A 23,698-nucleotide genomic window follows, 5' to 3' on the forward strand; every position below is an offset into this window, starting at 1 on the left:
TCTTTCTCCCTTCCTGTCTCTCTCTCACTAAAAAAAAAAAATCTTGAAATGGGTACAGTTTAATCTCATTCAACCATTTGTGGTGTGAAATCATTACGGAGCACCTCTTATATGTCAGGCACTCAGTTTGCACATGTTGTAAATGAGGATGGATAATATATAACACGACATACAGCACAGTATGATCCTAGGGAAAATGCAGTTAAATGGGAGCCCCAAAGCAGGGCACTTAGTCCACATTTGATAGGAGAATGGTTTGAGATCTTTCTGGAAAAGTGTCCTGTCAGCTGAGACTTGAAGAAAAAGGAGCGAGTGGAGTGGGCGCTCCTGACAGGAGGAAACGGTGTGTGTGAAAAACCAGAGGAACAGAGAATGCAGTACCTTCGAGCCACTGAAAGTTGTTTCTCGTGGCTTGAGAAGAGATGACGGTATATTGGGGGGAGGGGAGGTCGGCGAGGAGCCATTGATGAGGGCAGCACGGGCCAGGCTAGCGAGCCTGAGGCCGGGTCAGAATTTAGTTGAAGAGCAATGGGGAGCGGTAGGAAGGTCTTACACACGGGAGGATCTGATCAGAGATGTGTCTGGGAAGATCACTTTGCAGGACTGTGAAGAAGAGATTGTTAGGAAAGGCGCTGGAGGCGATGGGACCAGAGGAGCCTGCTCACGGAGCTCAGAGGAGGGGGGACGGAGACCTGCCTGCTTCAGGGAACCCTCAGTGTGTCATCCAAGCACCTGAACTCCCACATGTCATTTCCCCTCAAATGATAGGATCTTCCACGTACAGGCACACAAATACAATTGTCAGAGGCTATTGGGATCTGTACTAAACACACAGATAAATCCGAAAGTGTCTAATTCTGACTCCCTCCCCAAGGAGAGTGTCAGGAACCTCCCTTCTTGAGGATGGAGAGAAAAAGAAGCACTGTGTGCTTTTCTATCTAATGCTTAAGCTCAGGACTCTTAAATGAAAGAACTGTATGCTTTTCTATCTTAACACTTAGGCTCAGGACTGTTATGATGAAGGGATTGGATTCTCCCTCACCATCTTTGAGATAATCTGAGGATCCACAAGGAGACTAACTTAGACCTAGGGGCCATTTCCTGCTCTGATCCCACTCATTTAAGTTTCATTTGACTATAATTAGGATAAAAACTATTTCCAAACAAATGTAAATTATAGAACTTAACCAGTGGTGAGATTCAAATGATTTAACAACCGGTTCTCTGTCCTAATGACTGTTTTAAGTATAAAATATATATATATATACCGCAAGGTAGTTTATTATTTCATGCATTTAATAGTTAAATAAGAATAAAAGAGATATACAAAACTATATTATGTATTGTAAGAGTTTTAAAATATTAATGAAAAAATATTAAATAATACCTGACAAAAACAATAAAACTGTCATTTAAGATATTTCTATATTGGTACTTGACTGGCATCCTCACTTGCAATTTATCTCACCTATGGTTGGCATGAACATGACTACGGGCGCTTAGAATATACTGTTGCACAGATTAATGTTAACAAAGAGTAAGGAATGGAAATTTGTGATTTTCATATTAGGCGGCTGCCCAGGTGCCCACCTTAGAGAGAAGGCTGATTACAAGTGCCATTTTAACAACTGGTTTGCTGAACTCAACAATAAATTAGGAGTCGGTTCTGCCAAACCAGTGTGAACTGGCTGAACCCCACCACTCTACTGAACTGTTTGAATACCGTCAGTACACATTAGTCATGTGTGGGAAAGCCACAGGGTCACAGCAATGAGTCAGTCACACCCTCGTCCCCTCTCTCCCCGTCACTTTGATTACACACCACATTCCACATCTGTGGGCTGTGAACATGCTGGCTTCACAATCCAGCAAGATGTCAGCGAACTTGGAGCGAGAAAGAAGGGTCCCAATCTCAGCTCTGCTGCCCATTCGAAGTTCGTTGCTTCATTTGAATATTAAATATTTAATTTCTTGAAATGAAGAAGCAGGACTAAGTTTTCTTACCTTTTTTTCTAGCTGGAAATCATGGTTTCATGAGTCATATAGAACATCAGACTTCCAGACTGGGAAGGACAGTGAAATGAGCACAGATACAGGATATTAGAACAATGATTAAGAAAAAACAGAGCTTATCAAATAACCACATCTCCTGCTTCCTAGACAGCGGGGTGATCTTTCCTGAGGACCGGGCGTCAGCAGCCCTGGGGAGGCTGCACTGCACTCAGGCCTCCTCCGCCAGGGCCACTCTCTCCCCTCTGCCAAGACCTGATCCGTGGTTGAGGTTTGGCCTGTGCCAGCACACTGACCTTTCCTCCCGACAGGCACTAGCAATGGATCCAGCCTCTGTCCCTGGAGGGACTTGAGGAGCATCAAGGGTCTGGATGGGCTCCTAGTTTGTGTTCGAGTCTCCCAACTTGAATCCAAAATATTGAAACTTAAAAAATGAGCAACCCTTCTAAAGCTATTGAATCTTAAAATTAAACATCTCCAGATAATCTTAGACGTGTGATATTTGGGTGAATTTGCACAGGGTTGGGACCCATCAGGACACAAATATCTACCTTCAAAGGTTAATAGAAGAGAGTTTAAAAAGGTTAGGAATCAATGAGGTGGCAAAGGACCCATGGACTAACCTCAGCAGACAAGCTGTGCCTCTCTAGGGCCGTGGCTGGGAAGCCTCCTACAGAGCCTGGGCCATGCAGCAGGAAGGCAGCCTCTTCCAAACCACGCTCTATGGCATGGGTCCCCAAACTTTTTACACAGGGGGCCAGTTCACTGTCCCTCAGACCATTGGAGGGCCGGACTATAAAAAAAAAAAACTATGAACAAATCCCTATGCATACTGCACATATCTTATTTTAAAGTAAAAAAAAAACAAAACAGGAACAAATACAATATTTAAAATAAAGAACAAGTAAATTTAAATCAACAAACTGACCAGTATTTCAATGGGAACTATGCTCCTCTCACTGACCACCAATGAAAGAGGTGCTCCTTCTGGAAGTGCGGTGGGGGCAGGATAAATGGCCTCAGGGGGCCGCATGCGGCCCGCGGGCTGTAGTTTGGGGACCCCTGCTCTATGGGCTCAAATATCAGAACTCTTTCCTCTACTCTTCAGTCCCTTTCATTCCCTATCAGTGTCTCCCTTTGGTTAAGCCCAACCAGAAGCCAGAGGACCACAGGCCCCGGGTGAATTCGGAGGCCAGCATCTAGGGAACATAGAACAGAGTGAAGAAGAGCAGAGAGCAGACCCAAAGGGGCAACTGGAGAATTTCCAATGGGACGGACACCTGGGTTCACAACCTGTGGGATCAGATCTCTCCTGAGGGCTATTCAAAACTCAGGTGTACCGGGAGTTCGCATAGGACTGACAAAAGGGAAAGAAATAGACTGTGAGATCGAAGGTTAAGAAGCAGGGTGGGGAAGCCTAATGAGGGAACCATACATCAAACCTGGAGACCAGGTAGAGCGACCGAAAGACAAAGGTGTTGGAGGAAGACAGAAGGGTTGGCCTCGTTATTCTGGAATGGGCCTCAACATCACCAGCCTTCTGTCTCACAGTCACTTATTCATTGATCTTACTACTAAACAGGGTACTGGGTTCTGGGAAGACTCCCAGAGGCAAAGCATGTACATACAAAACTCAAGGTCATCTGTAAAGCAATAGCAGGAATAAATTGTCATAGGCCACATTGAATAATGTACAAAAATTTTAGTTTTACAGTATTTTCTCTAACACAGCTTTTATTTGGATCCTCTACTCCATAGAAAATGTAATCTTACTCATTTTGGGGTAAATACAGTAATTTTGGTATTTAAAATTTGTTGAATTCAGGATTGGCTGTTCTCTCTTTATCCTCAGAGCAGTATCTAAGTTTCTGAAAGTGTGCATAATAATACTAAATCCGGGAATTTGTCTTTGGATCTTTGGGTGATGCTCTGGGCCATGCTGTCATTCAGTGCGATGTACAGTTTTCTCTGGTCCCCAGGTATGACCTGACTCTTGATGAAAGATAGACAGGCTCTTTCCACTCTTTACCCTCACGAGGACATTTAAGATCCTACAGGGTGGCAGAGAGATTTCTGTCCTACAGGTTGATCTACTCCCTCCTGTACCATTGCAAAGAGCATTTCTTCATGGTTTGCTATGGCAATCAGATGAGAAATCAAGGCAAGTAGCTTTTATAGTTTAGTCCCCATGTTTGAAAGAGTAGGGCTCTGTCATCAGGCCTTCAACCCCATCATGAACTCCCACCGGTTCAGGAGCAGAGGGTTGCCTCCTCATCTTTAATAACCTCTTCTCTTCCTTATCTCAGAGGCTCTTCCTTCACATGGGGAGGATGGATCCAGTGGTGAGCAGCCATGAGAACTGAATGAACACTCTTGCCAATTTCTTATTCTAATATCTAGAATGCAGCAATCTTAAAGTTAATAGACAAGAATTAGACATCATTGTTTTCCATTTTCTCCACTGGGGGCCTCTCCCTCTCTCTGTTGACCTAATGTAGTCTAATCCCCAAGTAGAAGAAGTCATTGAATTAAAGGCTGGTAACAAGAAATGTGTGTATGGTGGTGGGGTGGACAGCAAATATAGGACAGATGACATTGTGAAGCAGAGGAAATTTGTTCTTAAATCTTTAGCACTGCATTTTAAAACTTGTATAACAGAATGTTGTGCTTTTGTGACTTCTCGGTAGCCTTTCTTCTAAAATCTATTTTCATAAATTTACTGATAAATACATTTAATTCAGTATACTTTCTACATGTATTTTGACATAAAACCAGAAAATTTTAAAACAAAGAAATAATGTTTCATTAAATTTTGCTATCAATAAGTGAAATAGATGATGGCATTTTGGATCTAAAGAAGAGGTCATTCTCTGTTATATCATTTAAATCAGTATGTATCAAATTGCTTAATATTAAGAAACTTTTAGCATCCAGAATGAACTGTAGTAGGTAACTTTAAAGGAAAAATTTATCTTTCTAATAACATTATTTTTATCAAATCATTGATATGAGAATACTGTATAACAATCCTGGAAGGAAATCCAAGTTTTCTAAGTTGAAGGAATTAAAATATAGTATATTGCAACATATTTGTACTTTTAATTTTTCTTAATATACCAAATGAATATATATAGGTATATATATACTTTCAATATGAAAAGTATACAAGTATGTATATGTTATGTTGTTATAAACATATGCATATAGTCTATAATTTATACATAATTATATTAAAATTACATATCTATTTATTTCCCAATACATGTTTTTCAAATTATAGGACTTAAGAATATTAAGGTAACATGACCTATTAAATGCCTTCCCAGATGGGAGGCTCTTACCAGACACTGACAAAGTTTTCTCTGAAGGGTCAGTTAGTAAGCATTTCAGGCTTTGCATGCTATATATAGTCTTTGTCACAACTACTAAACTTGGTCATTGTAATACAAAAGCTGCTATAGATGACACATATGTGATAAGCATTTCTTTGTCCAATACTACTTCACTTATAGACACTGAAATTTAACTTCCACATAATATTCATGTCACAAAATATTGTCTTTTAACATTTTTTAGTCTTAAAAATAACATCATTGAATAGCTTGAGAGATGCACAAATGAGAGCTGAGCCATGTGTGGTTCATGCCAGCAGTTTATACCTCTGTCTAGACCTAACCTTTCAGGATGACGCTGAGAGAAAGGGTGGATCTCAGGCCGAGCGTGAATTAGGGTGAGGTAGGCAGACAAAGCTGTCAATCTAGAGCCCAAAGAGCATCTCTGAGGCATTTCACCTACTATAGCAGTAAGGATCCTCTGTTAACTCTTCACAATGAAGAAAAAAGAGTCAATCTGGGGTTCTGCCTGCCTCCTAAGCTTGAGACCCCTTCCAATGCATTGCCCTATATTCATCATATTTTGGCTCAGAATGCCAGTTTGATTTCTGTCTTTGGTCCTTTTGGTGAGAAAAGGAGAGGGGAGATGCCCATATTTTTATGTGTTTTTCTTTTCTTTACCGTACCTACTAGAATCAACAATGGTGATGATAAAAGTTAAAGAAAATGACAAGTTCTTAAAGAAAGAAAGATAAATGAAGCTCAGAAAACCTAGCTTTCAATTCCATACTTATATAAATTAACCACCAGCATAAGCTGGCAAACATTACTCAAAGTCTCTGGACATATTTTTACTTACATGTGCAAGAAGAATCTTGGAGATTTGTTGTAACTAAATGAACAAAGGATAGTTTTTCTTATAAACAACAGTTTACTGAGAAGCATTAAGGTAGAAGATCAGTTTTGCTAACGAGTGGGGAAATTTTTGAAAGGTATGTCAAAGTTGGGAATAAAGCAGATTTAAACAGTAAAGGCACATTTATGTTTTTGTATTTAGGATAAACTCAACTACATATTTTTCTTTATGTTTATTTTTCTGGAAGCATCCTTAATGTATCTGTTAAAAGATCTCTGGTTTGTATCTTTTTATTTTGAGTAAAAATAAAAAAAGCCCACATTCTTTTTTTTTTTTTTTGTATTTTTCTGAAGCTGGAAACAGGGAGAGACAGTCAGACAGACTCCTGCATGCGCCCGACCGGGATCCACCCAGCACCAGGGGCGAAGCTCTGCCCACCAGGGGGCGATGCTCTGCCCCTCCGGGGCGTAGCTCTGCCGCGACCAGAGCCACTCTAGCGCCTGGGGCAGAGGCCAGGGAACCATCCCCAGCGCCCGGGCCATCTTTTGCTCCAATGGAGCCTTGGCTGCGAGAGGGGAAGAGAGAGACAGAGAGGAAGGAGGGGGGGGGGTGGAGTAGCAAATGGGCGCTTCTCCTATGTGCCCTGGCCGGGACTCGAACCCGGGTGCCCCCGCACACCAGGCCGACGTTCTACCGCTGAGCCAACTGGCCAGGTCCAAAAGCCCACATTCTTTAAAAAAAAAATCTAGCCTGACCTGTGGTGGCACAGTGGATAAAGCATCGACCTGGAACACTGAGGTCACCAGTTCAAAACCCTGGGATTGCCTGGTCAAGGCACATATGGGAGCTGAAGCTTCCTGCTCCTCCCTCCTCTTCTCTCTCTCTCTCTCTCTCCTCTAAAATGAATAAATAAATAAAAATAATTAAAAAATATCTAGGCCCTGGCTGGTTCGCTCAGCGGTAGAGGGTCGGCCTGGCATGTGGAAGTCCTGGGTTCGATTCCTGGTCAGGGCACACAGGAGAAGCGCCCATCTGCTTCTCCACCCCTCCTCCTCTCCTTCCTCTCTATCTCTCTCTTCCCCTCCCGCAGCCAAGGCTCCATTGGAGCAAAGTTGGCCCGGGTGCTGAGGATGGCTCCATAGCCTCCACCTCGGTGCTAAAATGGCTCCGGTTGCAATGCAGCAACACCCTAGATGGGCAGAGCATCACTCCCTGGTAGGCATGCCGGGTGGATCCTGGTTGGGCACATGCAGGAGTCTGTCTGACTGCCTCCCTCCTTCAAACTTTGAAAAAATAAAAAAAAAAAAAGAAAAGAAAGAAAGAAAATCTTAAGTGTATTAAGACTTTGAACCTGTAGATGGTGCTATGATTTCATTTTAAAATTCAATTTTGCTCTCTAGTTTAAATTCATAGGAAAAAGAAACATGGTTCTTTAGTTTCTTTTTAATCCAGAGATTAAAAAATGAATTATTTCTCTTTACTTTAGTGTTTTATAATTATAATGGGAGAAATTGTTTTTACCATTGGAAAAATCTACTGTAGTTATTCTTTGTGAATGTTAAGTGCTTCCTTAGAAGCACTAACTAATCACTTTTATGTCCTTTTTTTTTTCTTTTAGATTTTTCTGCCTATCATTCAGCATCCGTTTTTCTGTGATTCTCAACCAACTTACTTTGCTGTTGCTGTTTCTAAATAAAATTGCTTCACTGAGAATTGGGTGACAGAGAACGAAGGATAACAAAAAATCATATGAGAATCATTTCAACCTCTCGTTTGTGATAATCAGGTAAAAAAAGATTTCCTGGAATTAAGCCACAGGGACTCTGGCTTAAGTCAGAGCTGTCAACTGGGAAACAAATTTCCAGATATTTTAAAATTTAATTCATTTAATTTTTCTTGTAACTAGATTAGAAAATGTGATTAGGTAGAGCAGGCTATTCTTTTACTGGATCAGTCAGACTTTGAATGAAGCAAATAGATACTAAAATCTTGAAGTAGAAGAAGAAACGTTTAGAGTCATTCTCCCTTTAAGAACTTAAGAACAAAAATGTAAAAGAATACATGCAGTGGAAATTTTAAAAAATAAAAGGAAAGATGGTATTTTACTTTCCTGTTCATAAAGTTGTACATGTGGCTGTGTTTTTACCTTAAACCCTGGTTAAATTTATGCTAAGCTGTTTTGAGTTAAAAATCCACAAATAGAAATTTAGTGTTTATCAAAGCACAGTGTTCTATATGTGCTTTACAACTAGTTCTTTGCAAATACCTGTCAAGTGACTGAGTGGGAGATGTTCAAAAGTTAGTATGGTTGTAGGTGTGTGTTTGGTAATAAGGGATAAATACGTTAATTCTGTGTAGCACAAAGATTCATTAAAATATTGAGTGTAACTTTTTTTTTACAGAGACAGAGAGAGAGTCAGAGAGAGGGATAGATAGGGACAGACAGACAGGAACGGAGAGAGATGAGAAGCATCAATCATCAGTTTTTTGTTGCAACACTTTGGTTGTTCATTGATTGCTTTCTCATATGTGCCGTGGCCATGGGCCTTCAGCAGACAGAGTAACCCTTTGCTCAAGCCAGCGACCTTGGGTCCAAGCTGGTGAGCTTTGCTCAAACCAGATGAGCCCACGCTCAAGCTGGCAACCTCGAGGTCTCAAACCTGGGTCCTCCGCATCCCAGTCCGATGCTCTATCCACTGTGCCACCGCCTGATCAAGTGAGTGTAACATTTGAAAATTTTAAAAATTGAATCCCCTGAAGTAGACAGACTGTTAATTTAGTTTTTGAATCCTCTGAGATTGTGTGTATGAAAGTGCACTGGGAATGATGACATTCTATGAAAACATAAAAATAACAGCGCTACTACTATGTTTTACAACAGTGTGTATATTATACTAGCTTAGAGTTGATCTAAAACTTTTTTATGAGAATAGTTTCAACATAAAGAAATTATAATAATAAAAATATAGAAATTAATTTTAGATACTTTTAAAATTAGGATAGATATCAAGAAAGATTACAGGAGTCAGGATCTACATGAATAGCATAAAAATAAAACAAAGGCTTTAGAAGAACTGATGCTGTGTAACAAAAGAGAATCATACATCTTTAAGAACAATGAACAGGTGTCTGTTGCTTTTTGAATCTATTCCAGTACATAAAATTTCTATTTTTTGAAGGAACCTCAGTGGTCTTGTCTATAACGCAATGTCATTACTGCTTATGTCATTACTGCTAATTAAAGATTAAAACAGTTCACATTAAACTTGGTAGCTGTTTCTGTTTTTAAAAAGTAAAACAGTTTCCTCTATTTTATAGCTTGAAGTTACTATATATTTATATAAATCAGAAATAATGACAATTAACTAGGAACGTCAAGCCCTATTCATCCTGTGGGAGTCATGCTGTGACGTCTTTCAGAGCTTTGTGATTGCTCAGCCCTAAGTACAAGCCCTATAAAATGATGGGCTTTGAAATGCTGGTCAGGGTAGAGTGAAAGCAGCTGCTGGCAGTACCCAACCCTTAGCCAGTGCCAGTTCTGCTTCAGCTCTAAGGACTGAGATCTGGTGGAGCCTTTGTTGGCCTCACGGGACTTCAGCACCTGAGACAGCTCCAACATTCTGCAGAACAGGGTTCTCTAGGAAGAATCCAAGGCAAGGTAAGTGAAAACTTGAACTTTCTTCTTTTTATCTGTCCTTGCCTCTGGAACTTTTCTCAGCGTGTGTTAAATTCTTCTCTATTTGGAAAAAAAGTGTTTACAGTATCCTTTTTTTTGTATATCAAAACAAAAAATACAAGTTTCTCAGTCACCTGGTAAATATAGAAGTGCCTCCATTTCTCATATATAAAAATTTTAAAAGTCTTTTGAATTAAAACATGCTTTTCCTGCTTTCTCTTTCACTCAGTACTGTCTTTAAAATGCATTCAAATGGTGGGGTGTTCTTTTTCTTGTGTATAAATTTTGACCAAAGGGTTTAGTGGGTACATTTGTTTTTAAAGTTTTCACCTTGTTTTTAAGTGCTGTTCTTTCTATGTCAATATGTTGATTATGTGAACCTAAGAAGCATTTATTTTTCTCTTTGTTTGAAATTTAAATCCTGTGATGTTTATAGACAGCAAGAAAACAGAACTTGAAATCCTAAGTTTTTATCTAAAAGCTGTTTAAAAATAAAATGTGTAAGTGTATTAAATGCTAAAAAAAACCCTAGAGTTTTTAATATATTTCTATTTTGTGGCAAAAATTATTTCATTAGTGATATGTGGTTCAATGATGGTTTTTTTATATTAATTTTCACCATTAATTGCATTGTTATTCAAACTCAGGCTTAAGAAACTACATTCCCAGTAACACCTACAATTAAAAGAGAAAAATGTGTATATACAAAATAATTTTTATAGTGTTAGATACATACTTTTATATGTATGTGGATATTATTAAATGTATAATAAACTACTTTTATATTAGTTAGATATACAAAATTAAAATAGAAGAAACAATCATTTTTGAGGTTGTTTCCTTAGTTAGGAAAGACACTAAAATTGGATATACATCTTTGTCAAAGAAGATAGTCCCCAGGGTTATTTCCAGCTCTCTTAACAGTTCAATATATCCTGGGGCCAATTACATGCTTGTGTAAGATAGGCAGCAGTAGTAAATAAAGGATTTTAATTTTTATTCAATCGCCTGGCACCAAGAGAAATCCTCTTGATTTAAAAAGTAATAATATTGCAGTTTAACTATTTCTATAAGATGCACACTTTTCTAAACTCTCTGCAAGAGCCTTCAGAATTTGTTAGACACTCAGAATTACCAGGCTGGTGACATCTGTGGCTGGGAAACCTGATGGGACCCTCTCCCTTTCAATACGCAGAGATGGAAACCGGAAGGAAGCTCCAGCTCCTCCTGCTCCTGGTCCTCTTCAGCCTGCTCTTCTCACAAACGCTGGCGTGGCCTCTGTTTGGGGCACCTGCTGCTCTGAGGTCAGTTCTCTTCCAATCCAGACAGTTGAAAGTTCTTGTTTCTTCTATCTGTTTCTTGTTTCTTCCTAGCTGTTAATTTGGACAGCTCAATTTTTAAAAAGTATGTATTAGACATTGAAATATTTGGTTGATGGGTTAAGCAAATCTTTTCAACATCAGGTCTACATGATTATTCTGAGACGTGGAATTTCCTCTCAGAGTATGAGAGACAGTATCAATGGCTAGTTTTATGGACAGAATAGTTCATAGTTCCAAAAAATGGTGGAAGCAGAATATGAACTTCCACTCATTCAAAATCAGCTTTAGATCAGTCACGAGCCTTTATGCAGCACCATCTCGGGTGAGATGAGTAGCTAATGAAAAATAGATGTTTAGCTGCCTGCCTCATTTTAGTTCATTGTTAAGATCAGTCAGTAAATAATCATAAGTTTAGCAGTTGATTAGTAAAAATATATATATAATCATGCTAGAGAGATCTATCTCTGCCAATATTAAAAATTGTAAAATAGTTCATCTAGATAGACACCCTTGTCCAATGAGTAAATTTTAATATACATGCTTTTGACCACAAATTCTTAATGTTACTGTTTTCTGTGTTGTCTTTTTATATTTTAAATTCATAGATCATAATATAACTCACTTATACCTTTTATCTGGAATAAAATAAATTTGTTTAAAGAAGTAAAGAGTAAATGAAAACTATATTAGGTTGATCTTTCCTTCCAGTTTATAGGCACCACTGTATCTAAGGGGAAATTCTTTTTTTTTTTTGCTTATATTTCCATTTGTGATTCTTTGCTCAAGGTAGATTTATGCTCAATAGAATGAATGAATAATTTCTTAAATCTTGGTATTCTTCATAAAATCTGCTTAAAGCCAGATTTATGTTGCTTGGATAACTAAACAGAATGACTCTGGCTGAATGGTTATATCGTCACAGATGCATGATCACAAGAATGCTGAAGTGTGCACTGATGGCTAGGTTTCATATGCAAGGAGAACTGCTTGTTACTGACTACTAACTACCACAGCATCAGAAGATACACAAATACCAAGGAATCAACACATGCTTGGAGGTTTACCTTAATAGAGAAAGTATATGTACATATAATTATAATGGTGAGCTGTTGTTCAAAATATGTATGCACTTATATAGTCATATTTCATGTATAAGCATCACTGTACTTAGCCTTTCAGTGAAGCATTGTACATGCCTTACTAAAACACAGTAATACTTAAGATTAGAAACCAGAGGCCCCACAAAATTCATTGAATTTGAGTAATTATTCAAAGATGGAGAAATTCTTTGGACTTGACCAATACAGAAAAACATATTATACCAAATGATATTAAACATCAACAAACATACAAATTGCTCCCAGTTTTCATACTGAATATTAAAAGATTTTCAAAGTGCTTATTTTGTATAAAATTTTTCTACTTGTAAAATTTAACTTTGCAACATGAAGGTGTTACCAAGGAAGTGTACTTTGTTTAATGCTACAATAGGACTGAACTGAGACACACAGTTTGTAAAAATTGTATGGTATCTATCTTATGGGATAAACAAAAATTTTATTATTTATACTTTCATAAACCATAGAAACCAGGAAATCAGCTATACTATACATAATTTGTGAATAGGTGATACTCCCCAATATTCTGAGTAGCTTATTTGAAATGATTATAAAAACATGAGCACCACCTTTGGTAAAAGAGTGTATTATAGTTCTACTGTACGTTTTCCTAACAGACTGGGTGACAGAATACCCTATGAAGGAGCAAGTGAACCTGATCAAACCTCATTAAAAGGTGACAGTGACATCTTGCAAAATGCATTAGCTGAAAATGACACACCTTATTATGATGTGTCCAGGTGAGTTCGTTTGTATAGAGTAGCATTTTAGGAAACATAATTTTGAAATATGTGTTTTATTTTTGTGTCTCCATGAAGCTATTTCTACAGTACAGCACTACAGGGTTCCATGTGTCATGGCCTCATCCAGCCTGATTTACTGCAGCTTGTGCGGCTGTACATGACTCTCATGTAGAAAGATTGTAACAAGGCAGGATGATGTAATCAATAATGTACATTCTATTGCACAAATACCAACATCAGAAATTGTACCAATTCTAGTAAAACTTTAGCATGTAGGATTTCACGATAAAGTTTCATGATAGGGCAAAAGTTTCAGGTCTATGTAAAGAAAATATATCTAATAATAAAAGCTGTTTGTTGCAAAAAAAAGAGCTGTTTATTTATAGAGTCATTTGTTAGGAGTAGCATTCAAGTATAGACCAAGTTGCTCTCTACTGAAGACACAGTATAAAAGCTTCCTCATTTGGAAAGAAAAGTTGATTGATAGGTCCCAAACTCTTCTCTATTTTAAGAGATTTTGTTTCCAAGTATTTTGGCAAAAGAAATAGCAAAAGGTATAAAAAGGGTTTTGCTATAAATCAGGATTGTTTCCTCTTATATCTATCATTATTAAGGGTAGGACAAATAAAGTACCATAAATAAGTAAATAGAAACTAATTTAAATGTTATATTTCTCCCATTAATATTTCTTAGGGAAGAATTAGTTTTATAGATCCTATCAGGGGCATTATTATGATAGTGGGGATAGATGGTGATGGATGGATATTTGAGTTGGGGTGGTGAACACACAAAACCGTGTACAGATGATGTGTGATGTGTTGTAGAGTTGTGCACCTAAAACCTGTATAATTTTGTTAATCAATTTTGTCATTCCAATACATTTAATAAATTTTGTCATTCCAATACATTTAATAAATTTAAAAACAGAGAATATTATTTAATATTGAGACATACTTCTACAAAAGATAATTTCTTTAAGTTTTTTTAAAATTTAGGACTAAAAATATAGGATATACTTTGATATGAGAAGAAAATATCTTTTATTAGGCTATTAGGAAATCTTCTTTTCAACTTAAGTTCTCATGAGAAGCTTTCATAAGAAGCTGATGACTTCCTTTCTTATTCATTGAGCCAGAATTATATTTTAGGAAACTATCTTCAAAATAATGTCTAGTTTCTCTTTTTCATTTTAGGAATGCCAGGCACGCTGATGGAGTTTTCACCAGTGACTACAGTAGACTCTTGGGTCAGATTTCTGCCAAAAAGTACCTTGAGTCCCTTATTGGAAAACGACTTGGGTAAAGAGAATTTATTAATTTTTATCAATCACATTAGATTATTTAATTTGATAATTATATTTTCACGGTTAATGATGTATTTACTTTGTTGCAAATTGATAACTCTTGATAATGTTTGTTTGGTTAAATATATACCAGGCCCATAGATTAGGAAATAAGACTTTCTAGTAATAAAATACCAACTTTTGACACACTAACATATTTTTAAGTAGCAATCATTTATAAATCTGCATATTGAAGTAGACAGTAAAAACTAAATAAGACATTAGTATAAACTGAAGCAAATCTTAAGGTTAATGATAGCATTTGTTTTATAACTTTCCTGCTCAAACCAGGCATTGGAAGAGTCTCTCTTTATTTTTTTTTATTTTTTTTTATTTTTTTTGTATTTTTCTGAAGCTGGAAACGGGGAGAGACAGTCAGACAGACTCCCGCATGTGCCCGACCGGGATCCACCCGGCACGCCCACCAGGGGCAATGCTCTGCCCACTAGGGGGCGATGCTCTGCCCCTCCGGGGCGTCGCTCTGCCGAGACCAGAGCCACTCTAGCGCCTGGGGCAGAGGCCAAGGAGCCATCCCCAGCGCCCGGGTCATCTTGCTCCAGTGGAGCCTTGGCTGCGGGAGGGGAAGAGAGAGACAGAGAGGAAGGAGGGGGTTGGGGTGGAGAAGCAAATGGGCGCTTCTCCTATGTGCCCTGGCCGGGAATCGAACCCGGGTCCCCCGCACGCCAGGCCGACGCTCTACCGCTGAGCCAAACGGCCAGGGCCAAGAGTCTCTCTTTAAATGGCCAACAGGTGACTTTTGAAATGGCACTCTGCAGGTGACATAGCTTCTTGGGGAGTATTTATTTATAAAGAACTTTTCCTCGCATTGGCAGAATGCAGCCTCAAATATTCCTCCCCCTTTTTTTTGGATAAATCATTTGCTTAGTTAGTGCAAAATGTGTCTTAAGACACTCCCAGGAAGTGCCAGAATGTGTTGAATTATTTCTCACTCTCCTGTCCCATCTAAGCAATGACTTCTCAGAAGACCAGGGACCAAGCAAACGCCATTCGGATGCAGTCTTCACTGACAACTATACCCGCCTTCGAAAACAAATGGCTGTGAAGAAATATTTGAACTCGATTCTGAATGGGAAGAGAAGGTAAAGAAACAGAACACTTGCGAAAATGAGAAATTATAAATAACTTTCAGAATAGAAACTACAGAATGGAGGCATGCATCTCTCCATCTTACTATCTATTCCCTGAAGCATAATTCTCAGCCTTGGCTGCCATTAGATGACCCTGGAGAAATGTAAAAATATTGATGTTCGGGCCTGACCCAAAATTCACTGCCAGAAAATTAGCGCCTCTGCGCATCTGGCTGTAGACATTGATATTTCTTAAGAGCTCCCAGTTGATTTTATTGTGCCTCTAGGGTTCAAAATGATTACTGTAGTGGCATCTAGTCTAAATCCAGAACAGGTTTCATTAAAATATCTGATTTGTAAAACATGTGAAGGGCTGTCAAGTAGCAATTTGGTATCACATGGAATTCCCTGTATGTACATTTTAATTCTCCTATTTTACTAAAGTAAGCTATGAGTTTGTTTCTTTCTTTCAGATTCAGTAGAATCTGAGGTGTCTCTCTGAGGTGTGTAGATATTGGAGAAAAAGAAATAGGAAGTAGGATGCTCTCTCTTTTTATTCCAATTGTTTTTGTTTAGATGATGAGTAGTAAAGATGACCATAGTTGGGTGAGGTCAGACAAGATGGCTCTCTTTACCCACCAGATTATACTTGGGTAAGAATAATGTTAGACACTTTAGAATTAAGTAATTCATAGGTAAGAGCTAACCTAAAAGTGAATTATTTAGCTTACAGAGTATGTTACAGAGTACAGAGAATAGCCCGGGTCACGCAATACTACGTATTTCTTTAGATGTTTTCTCATCTAAGAGCCTAAACACGCTCAATTTTCTTTTTGTGCCTACAGCATTGAGGGAGAATCTCCTGACTTTCTCGAAGAGCTAGAAAAATGATGAAAAAGGTCTTTGAGGGAAGCCGATGACAACTCCCCAGTGGTGGGTACACCTGTGCATTCTAATCATACTCTGATAGCAACCATCTAATTATTTAAGGAAGTAGGAGTCACTTCGTAAAAAAAAAAATCTTAGACTTCTCACAAAGAGACCTTATCTAAGAATGACAGTCCTACCTGAAGTGAACTGCAACCCAGTGAACAGCTTAACAGAATTCATGCAGGGTTCTGACTGCATAAAACAGAAAATTCACAATGAGTAACAGTTCTGTATCCCCTAATTTACTCAGACATATTTCTATACCCCTGTCAGGATATAAAACAGAGGACACTGACTCATGCTAATAGAAAAACTGGCTTTCTTTTTTTTCCCCCCTACTTTTAATGTGTTTCTTTTCCTTTAATGTAATTTATTGGGTGACATTGGTTAATAAAATTATATAGGTTTCAAGGGTACAATTCTATAACATATCACCTGTCTATTGTACTGTGCGCTCACCACCCCAGTCAAGTCTCCTTCCATCACCTGCCTGCCTTTACCTACCTTTACCATCTCCTACCTGCCCCTCCTCCCTTTCCCTCTGCTAATCTCATACTGTTGTCTGTGCTTATGATTCTTTTTCCTTGTTTAATCCCAGCCATTTTCACCCAGTCCGAACCCTCTCCCCTCTGACAGCTGTCAGTTTGTTCTCCATATCTATGTTTCTTTCTTTTTTTTTGTTTTAACTGATTTTCTTTTTGAGAATTAAGCCAGTTTGCTTCTATTAATTTAAGGTTTTGTCCCACGAGCGACTGCTCCCATCTTATTTAAGTACAAAGGAATGCTACCAAATTACAGCACAGCTTATTATTGTGGAAATACACAGCTTGTTATTGTGGAAATACCAAGGCATTCTGCATCTAATTATATTCCTTGAAACCTATCAAGCTTCAAGCAGCAACAGTCAAATCTAGCTTCTTTTACCTATAATGTAAGTGTAGATACTATAAGTCCAATAGTATTCACTATAAAATATTTTTTGAGTAAAGAAAACACAAATAGGTTTTTCCTTTGTTAAGTAACAAATTTATTATCATTACTGTCTTTATGTATAAATAAAGGACATATTTTTTCCTGAGTACATTAATGCTTATATTAGCTCATAAAACTGTAGTTATAATGTGTAGCAAGTGCTTAAAGAAATTTTTAATCATCACCATTTGAGGTTAGCAAAGTTTTCTCTAAAGGATATAGAGTAAGTATTTTTGGTTTTGTGGTCTCTCTCTATGGTTTCTGTTAAAAATACTCAAATTAGCTCTTGTAGCAGAAAATCAGCCACTGATCATATATAAAATGAATGGGAGTAGCTGTGTCCCTACAAAACTTTATTTATAAAGCATGAAGATAGTCTAGATACAACCCTGCATAGGTCACAGAGATGAAACCAGACTCAAGCTCAGAATAAGTGTAATTCACCGTCTCACTTCAGTTCTTGGTTTCCATGAGTCCTAAAGAGCGGACAGGCTATCCACTCACTGTCCAGTTGGTTGCTTGTGGCCCCTGACTGTCCTTCACTTCTAGGGGACATACGTGTCAGGGGTGCTGCACGTGCCCATTCGTTGTCATGAAAGGGTATTTCAGGAAAACAAGTCCCTTTGCTCAGAAAAGAAAGGTAATCCCATGTAACTTCTTGAAAAAATGTTTATAAGAACACGACTCCATTATATTATATAGCACAACAGAAACTGAAACATAAAAAAGGATTGACCATTCTCTTTTGTAAAGTGTAAGGTAATTCATAGACTTTATCTTACATATTTTTAAAAATGTGTTGTTTTGAATAAGTTGCTATTCATAAAAACTGTTGTGGGTCAGCCATTTGTGAAAATGTCAAGTGGGTAATTATAAATGACTGATCAGAGAGCCCTTTCCCAGCCCCGCTCCCGTCCTGACAATCGGCCCTCTGGGAGATGCTCTCTTGGTTCCCACAGCATGATCTCCTGTCACAGGCTGCTGATCAGCGGCAACGAGAAATAGATTTTTTTCAATGAGTCAATAAGGGAATGAAATTAAGATTTTGTAATTAAAAATACGTCTATGCTTACATACCAATTTCTTCTTTTCCAGAATTCTTGAAGAAAAATGACTAGGTGAAGTAATTATATTTTGAGTTCTACAGAAGTAATCAATAAAACATCTTCAATATCAAAACCAAATAAAATGTTATGTTGTGAATGTTGTGATTTGTTTTAAGCTAATGTAATAATTGTGTTGTTTATATTGCAGACATTATTTGAGAGTTCTTAAATTTGTCTTTAATTTTGTGTAAATCCTGTAATATCATATGCTGTGTATCCTTTATATCAAAGATGCATTTAATGATAAAAATACTAGGCTAATTCCAATGATATGAGGCTTTTTGGAAGGGTAGTAATAGAGCAAAATTAATGTGTTTATTTATAGAGCTTATATAACTATTCAGATAAGTGGAACAGATAAGCAGTGTGTCCAAATTTGAATGTTAAGCAGATAGAATGCTGTGTTAAATAGACCTAAAATGTCTAAGAGAATACCAACCAAGATAAAGTCATTCTTCAAAAAATATTTTCTTAAATGTAATGCATTTTTATACTTATAGACAACCTTTATTTTGAATGGGATTACTACTCTTACAAATTTGGACCCCTAAATGCCAAAAGCACTCTTCTGATCTACTGTTTCAATGAAGGAGAATGGCCTCTACTTCTGACATTGGACCGTGTCTTTATGCTTGTGTTAATTATGTGTAGATTGTAAACTAAGAGAAAAGTTTGTTTTTCATTTTTAATTATTTTCTATAAACATTCAAGGAATGCTTTAGTCATACCAGCTTCTATCTGTGAAAGTACAGTTGGAGACAGCACTATTTTTCCAAAATGATTGTAGAAATTAAACATAGAAAATAAAGATGTTTGATTTCCATTGCAAACAACTTCTACTGTTTCGGGTCTTCAAATGATGCAATAGTAGCTTGTTTCAGCTCTAAAGTGCCAGGCTCTAGACAATCTTTTTGTGATATTAGAGGTAGAGTTACATTTGATTTTGTGTAAGGTATTAAAGAGAAAAGTCCAGAACGCTTCTTTCAAAATAAATCACCTGAGCAATTTGTATGAGGGTGTTGTTATTAACTGAGATGAAAAAGATGGGAGGAGGGAGGCTCCAGAGCAAGACGAGTTTAGCTTTGGACATTATAAAGCAGACATTAAATAGAGCTGAAGATGTACATGAGGGGTTCTGAGGAGATGTTGGGCTGGAGGTAAACAGTGGGTAGACCTCAGTATATAAAAGAGATTTAAAGGCATAGGTCGTGAGATCACCAAGGGATGAAAAAGAATCTCAACACCTGATTCCTGGGCGTGTTCATTTTCTCAGGTGGCCCTAACAATGTACCACAGACTCAGGGAGTTAAGCAACAGAAATTTCTTGTGTCACAGTTCTGGGGGCAGAAGTCGGAGGTAAGGGTGTCTATAGGATTGGCTTCCCCGGAGGACGGTGAAAGACAGTCTGATCTCTCTCGTTTTTGGTAGTTTCCTGGCAATCTTTGGCTTGTAGTGAAATTGCATCAATGTCTGTCTTGACTCTCACACAGGGTTGTCTCTGGTCATGCATGTGTGTGTGCATGTGTGTGAGTCAGTGTGTGTTTCCAAACATATCCTTTCTAGAAAGACACCAGTCATATTGGATTAAGACCCATGCTAAAAACCTCATTTAAACTTCATTACCTCTATAAGACCCTACCTCTATATGAGGTCATATCTTGAGGCACTGAAGGTTAGGACTACAGCATATGAATTGGGAAAGCACATTTAAACCCACAACACTGAGGTACTCCAACATCTGGGATGTTAAGGGACAAATGGGGTAAAAAGGAGTAAAAGAAGAAATAGGAGGCCTGACCAGGTGGTGGTGCAGTGGATAGAGCGTCAGACTGGGATGCAGAGGACCCAGGTTCGAGACCCCGAGGTTGCTAGCTTGAGCGCGGGCTCATCTGGTTTGAGCAAAAAGCCCACCAGCTTGAACCCAAGGTCCCTGGCTCCAGCAAGGGGTTACTCGGTCTGCTGAAGGCCCACAGTCAAGGCACATATGAGAAAGCAATCAATGAACAACTAAGGTGTTGCAACACTCAATGAAAAACTAATGATTGATGCTTCTCATCTCTCTCCATTCCTGTCTGTCTGTCCCTGTCTATCCTTCTCTCTGACTCACTTTCTGTCTCTGTAAAAAGTAAATAAATAAAATTTAACCCCCCCCAAAAAAAAAGAAATAGGAGGAAAATAGGAAAGTGTGTAGTTTTGGAAAACCAGTAAAGAAAGACTGGTTTTCCAAAACTTCAAGGAAGAAGGTATTATTAACAAGTTTATAAACTGATGCTGTGGAAAATCAGGTTTACTTATTGGTTTCTTAAACTTGTACTTATAGGGAACCTCTTATTTGGCCAGTATTGTTCTAGGTTCTGATGATATAACACTGAACAAAACGAACACAAGTTCTTACCCCCAAGGAGCTTACATTCTATTGAGGGAAATAGATGTTAAACAAAAACAGTTAAGGCAAGTACATATTGTGTCAGAACATGATTTCTGAGGAGAAAACTTCATGCAGAGAAAGAGGATACTAAATGTCCTAAAAAAATGTTTAAATTTCAGATGAGGTTCCTGGAAAAGACCACACAAGAAGGTGAATTTGAGTAAAGTCCAGAAAAAAAATCAGCTATGAGTTGTATGTAAAGCTCACTTTAGACAGAAAAGAAGTTCCAGGTGTAAAAGTCCTTAGGTCGGGGCATCTTTCATATTTTGGGGAGCAGAGGGAGGAGGCCAATTTGGCTGAAGTTCAGAGAACTATTAAGATATAAGATAATACAGGGAGTCAGAGAGGTTAGGAAGAATCAGGCCACACAGAACAGAGGTCCCATCTGCGTGGGTTTCCTCAGTAGTGCAATTTCTCTTATCTTTTGGCTTTCAGAAATCTAGCCCTGAGACTCAGCCACTGCCAATAGGTCTTACGCCTTTCAACCGACCCTTCCTCAGAGCTGCCTTATGCTTTTCCTTACCTTGTCGGTGAACGTGGCCTTTGGCCCTGTGGGCCCTTCGAAACAAAATACCTACCAAGAAGGGCTCCTGGTGGTTTAACTGGGTTCAGATTAAAAGCAGAAAGAAAAAAAAATAGCCTAGCAGTCTTTTCTACACTGGGGCCTCTCCCACAAACGACTTCAGGCAGAGCCTGCACTGAACTGCCCGCCTGCACTGTGCACCTGCCCTCTGAGCCAGCCCTTATACAGGAGTTCCTGGAGTCCCATTTCCCCATCCAATTGGAGCAGTACAGCGACATACCCATCAGTATCTTCACTGACCAATCAGAATGGCTCCATTCTAACTAATCAGGACAGTGCCTTTGGGACCAATCAAACTGTGAGCATTTGGAGTCTTCATTTGCATGGGGAAGGACTCATCAGGGACCAGAGCAGGGACTTCTGGCAATATAAGCCAGCTCCCTGTAGCTGAGGAAGCCTATCTTCCCTTTCCACCAAAGACCAGAGATTGCACCTCCCAGTCCAAACCAGACACAACGAAGGTGACACACTAGGATGTCTTGCAGGAGCAGTGCAAAGCAGAGCTGACCAGCCCTGAGCGGGGCCTGGTCCCAGGGCCTTGCTGTTTCCACAGCCCTGCTGTAACATTTGAGCTGTTTCCACTGAATAAACTTTTCTTCTTCACTGCACCCCAAATTGTGGATTCCTTTGGGCGTTGAATTGGCACCAAAGACCATATGTTGAAACCTCTCTTTTCCCTTCTGTATCCCAGCTGTCCAAAATTGGACAGGATTTGCCAAGGGTCAGAAAGACAGCCTTTGTGATTGCTGGTCTCATTCTCAGCAGACAATGTGATTTTCTTCTTTTGTGAAAACCTCACCTCCCATTGTTCCCTCTCTTCAATTTGTTCTCTCTTTGCTCCCTGCATGCTATTTGCAATTGCAACCTAATGCTTTCCTGGGAGTTATGTAGAGCAGAAATTTCTGGGGGTTTTGATTTTTCCTATGAAAATGCCTACTGTTTACTAGATCAGCATACTGTGCCTGAAACAATACAAATATCTTCTTTAGCCATAATTTCTAAAATAACAATCCTTAAAAAAATTGCCTCTTGCTGCACAAATGACTTGAATTAAAAAGGTCTTGGTTTAATGTATTATACAACATTCATCCCAGGGTTTTGGTCACTGAATGGAGGGCTTTCTGTAGCTGTGGCACTTCTGACTGACTCAGAAAAAGAGTAACTTTTATTTTTAATATGTCTAAGATTTTAAAATTAATATCTAATGCACAATCACCAACACAATACCCCTTATAAATTTATTTTAATGCACCTGCAATAAAAGTTATTTGCAAAATACCTTTATTTTTGTTTTACTTTGCAATATATATATATATATTTCTATAGATATATAGCCATATAGTATCTTAATATTAAACTAACACACCACACACAGTCACTGAGTTTCAGATACAGACTCCATTCTACAGGCGATCTCAAAGACGGAAACTAGAACCCGTGAATAGTATCTCTGAATAACTGAGAACCCTTGGAGATGAACATTTTAGTAGGTTTACATCTTAGAAAAATACACGCCCATGATTTATTTGCCTATGTTTGTTTGGGGCTCCAAACTCTCTGGTTAGTGGATAGCAGCCACAATTGTCTGAAAGGGGAGAGAGGGGAAACACACATCAGAGCATCCGCCTGGTCACGGTCCTCCGCCCACAGCTGCCTCTCCTCGACCATTGGGAGAAACCAGTCACTCGTCCTTCTCTTTTGCCTCATGTAATTGCGAGTCTCCTGCAAGAGGGAGCTCCTTTCATGCTTTACCTTCTCTCATTTTTCTCCACACAATTGTGCTCTTTCTCTTTCTCATCCTTGGAAACTCGCCCCGGTTTCATAATTCTGCTTTTTGCTCTTTGGCTCCTCTGTTCTCTGTATAGCTGTGGCTTCACGCACTTGGGCCTCTGGTTCTGTTTCTGGTCTTATCCACATGTTAGTCTCACTTGTTCCAATGGCAGCAAATTCATGTAACTTTCCCAATATTTCTTTTTGTTTCTTAGATTTTCTTTCCATGAGGCCTTAGATATATAGGTGATGCTGTTGAGTATATTTATTTATTTATTTTGGTTAAGATACCTAGACTCTTACTTAGAGCTATAAATACTATTGTATGTAAAGTTATAACTTATAACTAAGGAAAGAACTATGCCATTATTCTCAGTTTTTACTCCAAGACTTTTTCTCCTCACCTTACTATTTATATAGGT

The 23,698-nt window shown here is 38.5% G+C and overlaps 2 protein-coding genes across 3 annotated transcripts in view; one reads left to right on the top strand and one right to left on the bottom strand.

Moving 5' to 3' along the window:
- Positions 1-19,484, top strand: part of VIP (vasoactive intestinal peptide) — a 45,375-nt gene extending 25,891 nt beyond the window's left edge. Inside the window, exons 2-8 of one of the 2 annotated variants that reach the window (XM_066248229.1) lie at positions 7,817-7,984; positions 11,070-11,178; positions 12,932-13,054; positions 14,251-14,355; positions 15,368-15,499; positions 16,333-16,420; positions 18,485-19,484. In XM_066248229.1, coding sequence (XP_066104326.1) covers positions 11,072-11,178; positions 12,932-13,054; positions 14,251-14,355; positions 15,368-15,499; positions 16,333-16,378 — 513 coding nt within the window. In that variant the 5' untranslated portion in view covers positions 7,817-7,984; positions 11,070-11,071 and the 3' untranslated portion in view covers positions 16,379-16,420; positions 18,485-19,484. Of the gene's footprint in view, positions 1-7,816; positions 7,985-9,664; positions 9,857-11,069; positions 11,179-12,931; positions 13,055-14,250; positions 14,356-15,367; positions 15,500-16,332; positions 16,421-18,484 lie in introns of those variants that run through there. The other variant, XM_066248228.1, reaches the window with a different exon arrangement.
- FBXO5 (F-box protein 5) overlaps positions 1-23,698 on the bottom strand; it is a 295,980-nt gene that overhangs the window by 153,828 nt on the left and 118,454 nt on the right. The gene's annotated exons all lie outside the window — the stretch shown is intronic.

The sequence above is a fragment of the Saccopteryx bilineata genome, chromosome 12 (genome assembly GCF_036850765.1).
Source record: "Saccopteryx bilineata isolate mSacBil1 chromosome 12, mSacBil1_pri_phased_curated, whole genome shotgun sequence".
NCBI lineage: Eukaryota > Metazoa > Chordata > Mammalia > Chiroptera > Emballonuridae > Saccopteryx > Saccopteryx bilineata.